This window comes from Cnephaeus nilssonii (genome assembly GCF_951640355.1).
Source record: "Cnephaeus nilssonii genome assembly, chromosome: 13".
Lineage (NCBI taxonomy): Eukaryota > Metazoa > Chordata > Mammalia > Chiroptera > Vespertilionidae > Cnephaeus > Cnephaeus nilssonii.
Window position 1 is genome coordinate 15,026,235 of NC_137084.1, and position 13,944 is coordinate 15,040,178.

At 43.0% G+C, this 13,944-nt stretch overlaps 1 protein-coding gene across 1 annotated transcript in view; it reads left to right on the plus strand.

The window, feature by feature from the left end:
- The window catches only part of EXT2 (exostosin glycosyltransferase 2), a 117,089-nt gene that overhangs the window by 22,633 nt on the left and 80,512 nt on the right, over nucleotides 1-13,944 (plus strand). The window contains exons 6-7 of the mRNA XM_079788135.1: nucleotides 169-308; nucleotides 2,770-2,863. Coding sequence (XP_079644261.1) covers nucleotides 169-308; nucleotides 2,770-2,863 — 234 coding nt within the window. The remainder of the gene's footprint in view (nucleotides 1-168; nucleotides 309-2,769; nucleotides 2,864-13,944) is intronic.

The window sequence follows — 13,944 nt, forward strand, 5'->3', positions numbered from 1 at the left end:
GAAATAACGCTGAAGAGCCGAAGGGTGAGTTAATTGTTGCATTTTTGTGACAGGATGCCTCAGTGTTGCCTGGCTGCAGTCTTCGGGAGAACTTTATGGTCTGCAGGGGTCACAAGTGGATCAGTGAAACTGGTTTGTAAACCCCTACTTCTGCTTCTGTTCCTGCAGGAGGCTACTTTCTGTGTGGTTCTTCGTGGGGCTCGGCTGGGCCAGGCGGTATTGAGTGACGTTCTACGGGCTGGCTGTGTCCCAGTTGTCATTGCAGACTCCTATATTTTGCCTTTCTCCGAAGTGCTTGACTGGAAGAGGTAGGTGTTAACCTTCTAATAAATTTTACACGAGTGGTTCTGTGTGTATTAGATTTCAGAAGCCTTCGAGTAATTGTGATGCCTTCCTAAGTGTGAGAACTTCTGTAGATTGTTTGGCTATGTTTTCCTTCAGGAGAGTTAGCTCATTGGCCTGGAGCAGAGATTGTGAACCAAATATGGCAGATTGCCAGTTTTTATAAATAAAGTTTTATTGAAACTCAGCCACACCCTTTCACTTACATATTGTCTTGTGCTACAGTGGCAGAGTTGAGTAGTTGTGGCAGAGATTGTGTGGCTCACAAAACCTAAAATATTTACTTTCTGGCCCTTTACAGAAACATTTACCAATTCTTGGCCAAAAAGCAGTGGTTTGTAGAGACTGCAAGGTATACTTACCTGGAGAACTTTTCAAAATGCCTGGGCTTAGCCTTAGGAATGCTGAATTTTAAAGCTCTCAGGTATAATTTATAACCCCAGTTGAGAACCATTGCTCTGGAGTCTTTATTGAATTTGCCTAATGTGACTAGCTGGAGGTGGAGTGCCTCCCCATGGATGAAAGCTTAGAAACATTCCCAGTGGACAGATGGAGGCTCTGCTTGGTTATGGCTGTTAATGCTACAAAAAACAGACTAGCCCGAGAGGCTTATGTTATTTCATTTCCCTAGGACTTTGGAGGTTAAAGATTATTGGAAATTAGTTTCTTTTATATATGCTTCTCAGGCTCAATTTGGTCTTAAATGCTTAATTGCTTTCTCCTTCCCAGTTTTTTTTTATATATTTCTATCCAACTATGATCATTACAGATATTTGAATAATTTAGCATTCATTCATATGTGTATTCATTCATATTTGTATTCATTCATTCATCTCACATTTATTGGAAAGCCTACTGTGAATAATACAGTCTCTGCTATTAAGGAGGTTAGAATCTAGTGAGGAAGACAAACCAATTATAATATTATGTGTTAAGGGTTATAGTAGATGCATGCACAGGGCGGCGATGAAAGCCCAGAATGGAGGAGGGAGCCTAAATCAGCCTGGAAGAAGAGGGTATGCAATTCTTTGTACCTAAGAGAAATGATGAGCCACTTGCAGTCATTTATATATCAATGAAAACATGACTGAGTGTCTTTTATTTGCCAGGTACTATACTGTGTTAGGTATGGGGATACAAAGATGATCAAGGTCAAACCTTACCTCCAAGAAGTGCATAGTTTGGTGGTGGAAGATAGACAAGTAAATCAGTAATTACCAAATACTGTGATGAGACTCAGCTCTGGGTGGGGTGCTTGGAGAAGAGTGAGAAGGAGACACATACCATTGCTGGGGTGGAGATGGTGAGGGCTTTACAGAGGCAGTGACCCTGAGCCAAGTCTGAGAAGGTTTTCCTATGGAAGCCAGATCTGCTTGGGTAGTTGAATTATGGATAAGTCGTGGAAGGGCTCTGGATTTGGAGTCAGGGAGCCTGGCTTCAGATAACCAGCTAGCTTTGTGATCTTGGCAAATCATTTAATCTTTTCTGAGCTTCGGTTTTCCCATCTGTATAGTTCAAATCGTGTATTTATTTAGCAAATATTTATTAAGTGCTAACTGTATGTGCTAAGCAATGTACCAGATGTTCAGGATATGCTGGTGAGTGGAACTAGGCGTGGTTTCCTTCCCAATGGACTAGTCTACTAGTAGTGTGGGGAGAGGGCTTTAGATTTTAATAAATTAATCTATGCAAATGTAATTGCAATCTCTGCTAAATGCCATGAAGGGTAAATCACTGTTGAGTCCTCCCTTTCCCTTACCTACCATATCTGATCTGTTAGCAGATGCTGCCGGCTCTCCTCTCTCATCACCTTCGTCAGTTCCTCCCTCCTCAGCAACTCTTGCCTAGATTTGGCGGTGGCCTCTAACTCTTCTCCCTGCTTCTGGTCTTGGTGTTGGTGGTTTGTTCTAACACTTTAGGGAGAGTGATCCTGTGGAACATAATCAGATCGTGCCGCGCTTGCCTAAAATCTCCCAGTGACTTTCTACCTCAATAAAAGCCCACGTCCTTACAGTGGCCTGTATGCTTTGCTGTAAACCTCCCTCCCCGGTTTCTGTTCATCTCCATCTTCGTTACTGTTCTCCAGCCAGACTGGCCTCATTACTGTTGCCGGAACATTCCTGACACGCTGCTTTCTCAGAGCCTCTCATTTGTTAGTCCTTCTGCCTGGAGTGCTCCTCCCTCAGGTATTCTCATGGCTCTCTCACTCCCATGCCTTCTTTGTCTGCTTTGCTCACTGTCGCATTACCAGCACCTGGTTCCTAACAGGGTCTCCATAAATACGTGCTGAGTAAATGAGTGGATTGGGTGTACAGCTAGCTGAAGGAGGTTTGTCGTTTCTGCTTGTGAGAACTAAACAGGCAATGTATATAGAAGTGCTCTGTGAAAGGGCTGTACGTCTGTAAATTGTTCTGCTGTTGTTTCTAGAGCCTCTGTGGTTGTGCCAGAAGAAAAGATGGCAGATGTATACAGCATTTTGCAGAGCATCCCCCAAAGACAGATTGAAGAAATGCAGAGACAGGTAAGAGGCCAAGAAGTAATTAAGGTCATCTCTTTTCCTGAACCCCTCTAGTCACAAGGGCCAGTTACCTCCTCTGGTAACTGCCCTACATTATGTCAACCTGCAGAAGAAAGGGGCACTTTCCTGCCTCCCTTTCTACGTCTCTCTCCTGCTTTCTGACGCCCCTTTTCTCTGTGCTACTTTGAGACCTTCTAAAGCACTCCTCTGCAATGCCCCTTCTCTGAGTATTCTATGTTCCAAAAATGATCTCTTCTCCCAATCCCATATTTCTAGACTGGACTGATACCAACTAGAGGTGAGATTATCAGGTTGAAGTAATTCCCAGATAGGTATAAAGGTTTAGCTACTAGATGCCAATAGCACACCCTCATCCCAAGTTGTGACAATCAAAACTATCTAGACATTGCCAAATGTCCCCTGCGGGACAAAATTGCTTTGATTGAGAGCCACTGTTTCATTGATAGTTAAAGTCTCAGCTCTCTAAGGTTAGAGAGAGTTCTTTTGTTCTGTAGGACCCTTTCCAGATTATGCTGGACACTTTGCCCTCTGTTTACTGTCCATCAGTTTAAAACTGACCTTGGCAGGAGTAGCTGAAAAAAATAGCATGCAGCTGGTTCTGGGAAGTTTTTACACCTTAGTGAATTCTCTTTGGGGAGGTCTCATTTGGATCTTTTTGTAAGACAGGCATAAACCTCTTGCCTCAGTGGTTGATCTATAGAGCCCCTGGTTGGTATGCCAGAGTGACCTGAGGCTGAAGAGCCCAGTGATTTTTTTGCTGAGCAACTCAGAACTAGTTGAAGGAGCTGCATGGACAGTTGTAGCCAGCAGAGGTCTCCATCCACTTTTAAGTGACTCATTTTCCTTCTGTGTCAATGTTTCCAAGAAATCCTAAATCCTAAATGCCATGAGCTGCTCTGGTATTTCACTCCGACATCGTCCTCAAAGCCCTTCTCCAGAAACGATTCTTTCATTGAGGAAAAAAGTGCTCAGCACAGGATTTTGCTCTCCCTAGATGGGATAGAGCTACCGTTTCTGAGTTGACCCCAAGAATGGGTTGGGATCTTGACGAAGGGATTGCAGCAACATTTTGCCACTTAGAGATCAGTATCAGAAAGGCTACGCTCTGACCAGTGTATACAGTGGCCAAAGTCCTTATTGTGCCTTGGGAATTAGCATGTACCGAGACAGAAACATATTTAGCCTGACAAGAAGAAATTACATGTTCCCCTTGACCTTTAGATGTGATAGTGAAGCAGCCATAATGTGAAATACAGGGCTAGAGCCTAAAGTAAGTTAGAGCTCTCGTTAAGGTAAGATTTTTAAAGAAGAGTACAACCGATGGCTCTGTTATCTACCCTGAAGGGCAACAAGAGTGCCGGCATACAAGGCATTGGACAAGCTAGGGGTAGCTTATCATTTGTTGTTGTTGTTGTAGTTTTGTGGGTAGGTTAAAAACCAGTCCCTTCAATTGGTAGAGGATAATAGTTAAAACAGTATCAATCAGCCTTTTATTGTCCTATGAGCTAAATTAACTAGTTGATTAATTTAGTGAAACCCTAATTAAATGTGGGGGTTTTTCAAGGGGAGATGATAGGAGATAAAAAATCTGTGATCCTCAGTCTCAAAGGCCTAACAGTCATCTTGTGGACATATGGGTATGAGCACAAAGAAAGTTGAGGAGATGGTGCAGATTTTCCAAAGTACATTAGGGTCTGAAATGGAAGGAAGAAGATATGGGGTAGGGATCGATTTATTGGAGAGGTGGCATTTGTGGAAGGCTTTAAAGATGGAGTGCCCCATCAACCATCTTTCTCATGGTGGAAAGCAGGAAGAAGTGTGCAACTAAATATTTTTCTATCGTCAAATGGAACATTCATATCCCCAGTTTCCCTTGAAGCACAATGAAAAAGAAAGCAATCGAGGATCTTGGAAGGCTGGATAGACACTAGACTGGATAGTTAGAAATGTTTGTGTAGATAGGGAGGAAGGTGTAAATGGATCCCTAGTTTTATCTATTGAGTGGAGTTTCCAAACATTGTTTTATTGGTCAGTGGCTCCACCAGCAGTGACCTCTAACCTCAGCCACACTAGGAGGTGGAAGTCAGGAGCCTGCCTTGCCTTTGAACTCTTCTTTGTACTCAGTTGACTCGGAGGCTTTGGGGTGGCAGAAACATTCAGCATCTTCTTTTCTCTCTCACCTTTAATGCTTAGGTACGTTAAAATATTAGTTTCTCTTCGGTCTATTGCACTGACTCACTCAGTTTGCCTTCAGCAAACTGATTTTCCTACCAAGCATACCAACTATTGGGGCTGCAGAGGCATTCTTGAATATATAATGGGCTGATTAAGAACAAGAAAAAAAAAAAAGCTTCTATTGAAGAAAATAAAACCCCAGGCATGTGGTGCCATCACCTACCAGGAGGGAGTTAGGCCTGGAGGTGGTAAAGGAGAGAGCAGAACAGACTACAGAACAGCAAGTGTGTGTGCACTTCACTCCCAGGAGCATCCCTAAAACTAGGCTCTCATTTTATCTTATTTATACATAATCTCAACACATTGAATTATCCAATTTCCGTAGCCATAGTATAAAAATCACAAATTTGAAGGGGTGAGGGACTACAAGTGAGGGTCTCTGAGATGGCTCATCTGCCAGTCTGGTGTGAACTGAGAAGGTGGAAAAGCTATTTTAAAAATATATCTCTTGCCTGGCCGGGGTGGCTCAGCAGTTGAGCATTGACCCAGGAACCAAGTCAGGGCACATGCTGGGGTTGCAGGCTCAATCCCCAGTGGGGGCGTGTGCAGGAGGCAACTGATTGATGGTGTTCCTATCTTATTGATGTTTCTATCTCTCTATCCCTTTCCCTTCCTATCTAAAAAACAACAACATTTAAAAAAATAGATCTCTTTGCACATTGGATATACTGCAGGCAGCTTTGCAGGCTTAATTCCATCACTATACTCGGTATGTATCATTGAAAGATGGCAGAATTCTACAATTCAAAGAAGTACATATTTGTTTGTGTTACATATATTGGATTTCTGACACCCAAATGATTTTCACCATCAGTTTGAACATTGAACATAGTTCTTTTCCTTCCCCCTAAAGCTGTTATTGATGTGGTATCTTAAAGTGTAGGAAATACAGAAATGTATATTCCTTGTGATGCCCTTGAATCTTTAAGCAGAGATTTAAATTGTTTAGTATCCTATATAATAAAAGGCTAATATGCAAATAGACTGAACAGCAGAACAACCGAACAACCGGTCGCTGTGACGTGCGCTGACCACCAGGGGGTGCACACGGAACATGGCGGGTGTTGGCAGTAGGCAGCAGAGCACGGAACATGGCAGGTGTTGGCTGTGGTGGGATAGTGGAACAGGTGAGCGGGGACGCCAGACCAAGGCTGGGCACCAGTCGCTGTCAGCGGGGCGAGCCTCTGGTGGTTACTGAAAATTCTTTGCTCCTGCGCACCTCAGTCCTACCTGGTGCTCGCACCTGCTGCCAGCGCCGGACCTACTTGCACCCGCAGCTGGTGCCAGAGCCGCCACTTGCACCCGCCTCTTGCACCCGCTGCCAGCATCCGGTGCTGGTCCTGATTGCTTGGTGCCGTCAGCAGATGCAAGTGGCAGCTACCGGCCCCGATTGCTGGCCCAAATTGCCCCTGAGGGCTTCTCAACCTACCCCTGCTCCTGAGGGGCGATTGGGGCAGCAGCCACCGCTTGCATCTGCTGATGGCGCCGAGCAATCAGGACTGCTGCTGGGTGCCGCAGCGGGTGCGAGTGGTGGCTCCAGCACCAGCTGCAGGTGCGAGCAGGGCTGGCTCCATCACTGCGTGGGAGCAGCGGCAGCGGGAGTAGGGCTGCCAGCAGAGAGGGGACTGGGGGCCTCAGCAGGAGGGGCTGGGCGGGGGTGCAAAGGATGTGCCAAGACCCACCCCTGTGCCCACTGCAGCCTCGTGGCCCACAGTTCCTTTCAAGGTGCACGAATTTGTGCACTGGGCCCCTAGTATATATATATTTAAAAATATTGGTTTATGTATTTTATAAAGTTTTCTATCTAAAATGTTTGTTTTTATTTTTAAAAGTGTTTTTGTGATTCACTTAAAGGTATCTCACTATGCTTTAAACAGAGTAGTGAGATAGGCAGTTGGGAGAGTAAGGTGAAGCTTTCAATGTGAAAAAACAGGATAAAGAGACGTAAAGTAATCCTCCCAAGACCACACAATATGTGAGGGACAGACAGGGAGCCCAACCTATTTTGCTGCCCACAAATTATTCAAAACACTGTGTGGCCAGGATTGAGGCTGAAAATCAGGATGAACTTCCCAGTAATTCAGACTAACTGCTTATTAGATAGTCTTTAAAAAGTTATTACTTGAGACATTTAGATTGGACACATCCCTGGAAATATATTGTAAAGACTGTGGAAAAGATTTCACTTCTAATTTCCAGAATCAATATTGTAATGCCTGTCATTCTTATCCCCCCAACTGTGAAAGTGAAAAAATTTTAACTGAACTCTCAAGGCTTTTAAAAAATGACTAATATTCGTGCCTCCCTTTCTCCCCCATACTCCAGTCCCAACCTGCCACTCCAAGCTGTTTCCCAATCTCTGCTTTCATACTTGCCCCGAAGAAAGGTATTGGATTGCTTACTCTTAAACAAAACACACTGACCCGGTCCTGGAGTTCTTCCTGTGAAACAGACAGCCATGGTTCTGATACAGAGTCCGCTCCTTGGCCAGTGGGAGAGCCGTGGGGATGAGTGTAACCACTTCATGGGATAGTTTGAATTTCATAATACTTTTCCAAAGCACTGTGTACTCTGTGTTTGAGTTTTTCTGAAGGTATAACTCCATATTGTGGAGGATGCTGGCCCATGTATGTTGTGGAAAGCAGGATAAAATAAGGACTCATTTAATTGGAACTCTTAAGGAAGAGCATTTTTGTGTGTTTTAACTTTTCTTTTCCAACTTTAGTATTAAAAACCTATTGGAAAAAGACTTTTGCCAAATATCTGATGGGAAGCCAAAAAAAGCATTTTAATAGAACTGTCTGAAATTTATAGTACACTAGGGCCTGTAAATAAATTTTCTTGTCTTTAAGGTTTGGGCTGATTTGCAGTTATTTTGTATAGCTTCTGAGATTTAAATCCTCACAGGCCAGATGGAGGGACCATAAAGCTGCTTTCCTTGGCAACCTTGGCCTCCCTTGTCCATGGCAAACATGAATGAGTAGTCTATGGAACTTAGTCTGTAAATGCTCACGTACCTTATTGTGATACCAGCTTTAATTGTTTTTGTGACTTTTCCTAGAGCAGCCCACCTAAACAGTCTCTAAATTTAAGATAGAGTCCTTAATTTCATAATGCAAACAAATCAAATATGTATCAGGCACCTGCTTTGTTCCTAGTTGTACAGGCATGTTGAGGGAGATTTTAAAAGGGGGATCCTGTCTTTAAGAAAGCCCTCAAGAGTGTTGGGACAGTACTTTCAGCAAAATATATTAAAGGCCGGAAGGGCTGTGTAGTTAGTTGTGGCGTGGCGGGGGTGTCAGGGAGGGTGATGCTCTGTTAGTGCACTGACCTGGGGGTGGGGGTGTGGCTTCTCTGAGAGACTCAGTAGGTAAGATGGAGCAGGTGGGGGTTGGGGGACTTGGAATACCAGTAGGGAACTGAAGGAAATTCTCTGCAGAGAATTGAAGGCAAGGATAGTAATGACAAGTGAAGAGTAATGAGAAGATGTGTGATGAAAGGGGAAAACAGTTTCAATCAAGCGGATTGAAAAAAAAATATCAAAGAGCTGGAAGGAACCTTAGAAAAGATTCAGCCCTTTCCTCATATTTTACAATCACAAGTAAGCCCTGGAGTTTAAGTAAACTTGGGTTGTCAGAGCCAGAGCTGAGCCGCTGGAACCCAGTCTGGTGATTCTTTTTTTTTTCTTCATTGTCACTGCAGTGTTTTCCAAACTGAGGACCATGATTCATTAGTTGCTCATGAAGTTAAATCATTGGTTCAAGACTGGCATTTTATTTTTAAATAATGAAATATGATAGAAAGGAAAATACCATCATATTTCCCAGTAAGGGTAAATATTTCCTGAAACCTTTCAGTTATATATGTATATATGTAGGGAGTTGCAGAATAAAATGTGTTTATGTGTTTCTTAGTGTGGTTCCTAGTCCAAAAAAATTGAAAAATGCTGGTAGTGGAAAGCTTTTGAGTTGGAGAAACCTGAGTTCATATCCTCAGCTGTGCTGTCTTACCAGCGTTGTGACTTTGGGCAAGTAACCTGACTTTTCCAAGCTTCAGTTTTTCTTCACTCAGGCCCGGGACTAACAATACTGTAGAGCAGTCTTATGGTTCAGTGAGTAACTTGCTTAAAGCATGGAGATTCTGGACTGTCTGCTCCAGGCTGGCAGTGATTTGGGAGCGCTCCGCCTGAGTCTGGGTTTGAATATTGGAAGGAGCCTCCTGGTATGGAGTTTGGGCTTCAGGAACCACAGTGAATTACCAGCGCGGATGTATTATGCATTTGCTTCTGGGCTTGGAAGCTGGAAAGATAATTTATTCCTGTGGGTTCTGATGCACTCTACATCTTAACAAGGAGGTTCACCTCTGTTTTTCTGTTAGAATCAGAATTGCTTATTAAAATAAGTGGTTTTCTAGCTGGCCTTTAAAAAACTTCATTGGCACATTTGGATAAAGTACTATTACTTTCCCCCCTTTCCAGTGAGAAAAAAAAAAATATTTTAAGGCTTTTTTCCCCTCTTCTAATGTGTCTCTACCAAATCATGATTTTTTTTAAGTTTTTAAAAATGTATTTTTATTGATTTCAGAGAAGAAGAAAGAGGGAGAGAGATAGAAACATCGATGATGAGAGAGAATCATTGATGGGCTGCCTCCTGCACGCCCTACACTGGGGGTCAAGCCCACAGCCCAGGCATATTCCCTGACCAGGAATCGAACTGTGACCTCCTGGTTCATAGGTTGACACTCAACCACTGAGCCATGCCGGCTGGTCCAAATCATGATTTTTGAATTAAAAAATGAAAAAAGATAAACTTACGGAGAGAAGTTAAAACTAGAATTGACATTTTGGGTGGTGAGTAGCTGAATCAGAATTTACTGGGTCTGAGCTAAAAAGAAAGGATTTTCATGTGAATTTAAGTCAGGTATCTTTTACAATTAGCTGGTTGTCGTCTTCTGAAAGGAGAACGAGTTCTTCTATATGATCCTCCTGTACTCGCTTCTTCCCTTCCCTCTCCTCCTCCTACCTCTGCCTCCCTGCCCCCGCTCCTTTCTGGCCAGATCCATCCCATATTTGAAATCCCTCTGGAGAGCAGAGAAGAGAGCCTCATCCCAGATGATTTGGGCCAGGGGCTAAAACACTGCCATAAATCTGCAGCTCATTTTAATGCCACGTTAAAACAGTGTGAGCGGCTGGTTTCCGTGGCCCCTGCCCTCTTTCTTTATGGGCTTCTTTGGCTCTTCTTTTTAAAGAGGCCCTGCGGAGTAATTTTAAAGTTCTTATCAGTTTGCTGACAGCTATATGGGCCTTTCTGCCGAGTCCAGGAGCTCAGGCAGGCGTGTGAAACTTCTGATATTAAAATTGGAGAAAATGCCAGGCAGAAGGGACTGGGTGGTGCAGCCGTGACTTGGAGGTAAAAGACTAGCAAGATCATTAACCTTTGCAGGTCCGGAACTTTGCCATTGCGGGATACATTGCTCTTGGTTGGTAGGGGCAGGGCAGTAAGGGTCAGGCAAGGGAGGATTTTGCAAGGGCTTTTATATTTGTCCTGATTAGAAATGCTGTTCTGTTGACAGTTTGTGCTTTTGAGCTCCAGCAAGTGAGCTGGGCAGCCCTGAAGAGTTAGGGGAGCCAGGTTTACAGTGTATTTTTTTTCCCTAAAGGCCGTCGGACTGGCTAGACCTCTGCATGCCTGTCTTCGCCAGCTCCAGCTTGTTGTCTCTGTGTCCACAGCATCACTTATCAAATTTAAAGGGACTTTCATCAGTCTGCTTTGCTGCCCTTTTAGACCCGTTTGCTAACCCCCAGTAATCCTCCCAGAGTGCTCCCTGGAAACGCCAGGCCCTCTATAAATGTCAGCCTGCCATGCTTGGCCCTTTACCCTCCCTCACAGAGAAGTGGACTGGAAGCTGCTCCTCCCTCTCCCCTACCACTCTTCCTTTCTTTCTTTGCTGGAAAGCTCCTGCAGCAGACAGCTAAGGGGAAGGAAAAACCATTACCTGGATCTAGGCCAGCAGCTTGATGGGAGCTTCAAAATCTCTGGCATCTCCTGACCAGAATGTTTTTCCAGGCATTTCAGAGAGTGCATCCTTACCCTCCTCCTTTCGGCTTTCCAGCCTTGCTTTCCAAAGGGGTGGGGTGGGTGGGATGTGCCCTCACGATGGGCTTCATATCTGCCTGTCCTTTTTCTCCTAACTAAAGCTTTTAGGAAGAGATTAGTAGAGATAAGCAAAATCCAATGGATATATATTTTCAACTGTTCTGCTCCTTTGGCACAAACCCATTACTTTTTTTCAAATAGTTTTGGACATGAGCAGTTTTGCAAGTATGTTCAATTTAAAATAGCCATTTAGCTTGAGGTTGGGGCAAAAAGCAAGGAATTTTTGTAGTAAGTGAAATTATAGCGCTGTTGATCTAGGATTGATGATTTTCATTGAGCAAACAATAAAAAAATTACTGATTTGTTTTATTACTTGTATAGCTCCTGTGGGGAGAGTAATTAGGTATAAAAACCAAATAAGCAATAAAACAAAACAAGGCCCCAGACTCCAAAGCAAGAACTGCTTTTTTATACATTTCTGGGGACTGAATTCATACCTTGTAATTACTAAGAAGTTTAGTGAACTGGGTGCTATTGCTTATGGTATAATTTTAACAAATTTAAAATATTTAATAAATAAATATCTTGGAGGTTCTCAATAAATATGATTATGATTAGTCTTCAATACACAGCCTTTTCAAGGGTCAGGGGAGATGCCTCATGGGCATTGGTTAGGTTGGAGAGCTCTCTCTAAAGAAAACCATGGGTTAATCCCTTGTGAGTTCTTTATGGAATATGGGGTGTTGCTTCAAAAAAATGGCCTCTGTAATAAAAGTATTAAGTATTAACTTGCAGCCTATAAGACTTGTCTAACTCTTTGGGGCTGGTTTCCCACAGGGTGAGGCTATTTGTGAAGCATTTCTGAGAAATAATTACTCCCTACAGGAAAAGTAGTTCAGGCTTTGTGAATTCATTATATACCTACTCAGAAAAATATCTAGGTTTGTTTATAAAACAACAACTTATAAATTATCAAGTGTTGATATGTTTGGTAAAGAATTCATTGTTTCAAATCTTCTGTAAGGGTTAAACTGATCTGTAGGATTTCTGCCTTCATTTATAAATATTAATATATATGACTAGAGGCCCGATGCATGAAATTTGTGCAAGGGGCTTGGCCCTCGCAACTGGGGCAGCTTGCCTTGGCCCTTGCAGCCCCGGCTTCGTCCAGAAGGTCGTCTGGAAGGACATTTGGCTGTCCGGTCAAATTAGCATATTACGCTTTTATTATTATAGATTATATATTTATATATTCAGTCCCCCTCAGCATTGCAGAGGTTGAGAGAATTTGGAGTTGCTTAATTATTTTTGTCATGGCATAATTTTCAGTTTTATAATAACATTATCTTATAATTCTGTGCTACTGTTCTTGAGAATGTATGACAACAATCATGTATTCATTTATTTTCACTTAAAGACCATTAAGCCCTGGCCACTGTAGGTCAGTTGGTTGGGCATAGTCCTGTGCACCAAAAGGTTGCCGGTTCAATTCCCAGTCAGGGCACGTGCCTGTATTCCAGGCTCGATCCCCGGTAGGGGGCATGCAGGAGGCAGCCGATTAATGTTTCACTCTCACATCAATGTTTCTCTCTCTCCCTCTCCCTTCCTCTCTCTCTAGAAATCAATAATAAAAAAAAGATATTTAATACTGAATCAGATCAGGGTTGGTACAGAAGTAGCTTCATAGAAATCATTTCTGATAGTACAGATATCTCTCTCCTTGTAACTTATAAGGAGAGAGGTAACTAAATATAACTTAATTTGTTTTATTTAAATGTGCACTTCCCATTTTATTAAGGAATTTAAGGGTAGGGGAGCAGTTCACTTGTTATCTTTCAGATTCCAATACTTTTTACTAAAAGGAGCAAGTGTTTTCTTGTCAGGTATTTGAAGTCCATATATGTAGTGAAGTGTTTTTAACTTTAGGTTATTTTGACCAGGTCTTGATCTTCTAAATGTATCATTTGTGTTCTAGGAAAAGCTTGCAGTTTTTGGTTTCAGCTGCAGACTGAGGGCTGAGCTCTGCAGTGAGGCATTTTGGCATTTGATGCGAACGATTGAAAGTGGTGGCAGACTGAAGGGTCAGAATAACATCCTGAAGGATTGAGCGCAGTGCGAGGGAACAGCGGACCTGACTGTACTCCGTTTGGCTTAGAATAACCACAAATCAATGTTCTCCCAAAGCTCTTTGCCTAGCAGGTTGTAGGTAACTTTACATATGACATAAAGCAAGCATAATCTTTGGAAATCTTTTTGGTATAACTTGCAGATGGGAAACTATGGAAGAAGATTTCAACTGTCTAATTAGCTACCATAGCTGTTTTTAACTGTGAGATGAAGGGGGGATCAGAATTCCCTGTGGGATTTTCAAACTTCACACATCTCTCTCACTGTCACTCAAATTCCTAAATGCTTTCTGGGTTAGGAGGTGGGGGGTGTGGATTTCTCTCTAGAATCTCTGCCATGATGAACCTGAGTTACTCTTACTTGTGGGTATATTGTCAGCCTTCAGGTGAAAAAAGGGGGGAGGGATTGAGAACCTCTAACTTAGCATGTGTAGCTATTTCAAGCTTCTCCGTCTGTTCACAGTCCCAATTTTGGGAACTTACCTTGGGGTTTCTACTCAGAATCAAAAGGAGAGCTCACATTGATGACACTTAATCAGAAGGTGGGGCTTTCCAGCAGCAAACAGCTGGTAGAGGACTCCTGTGTGGCTGTCAGGGGAGAAGTGAC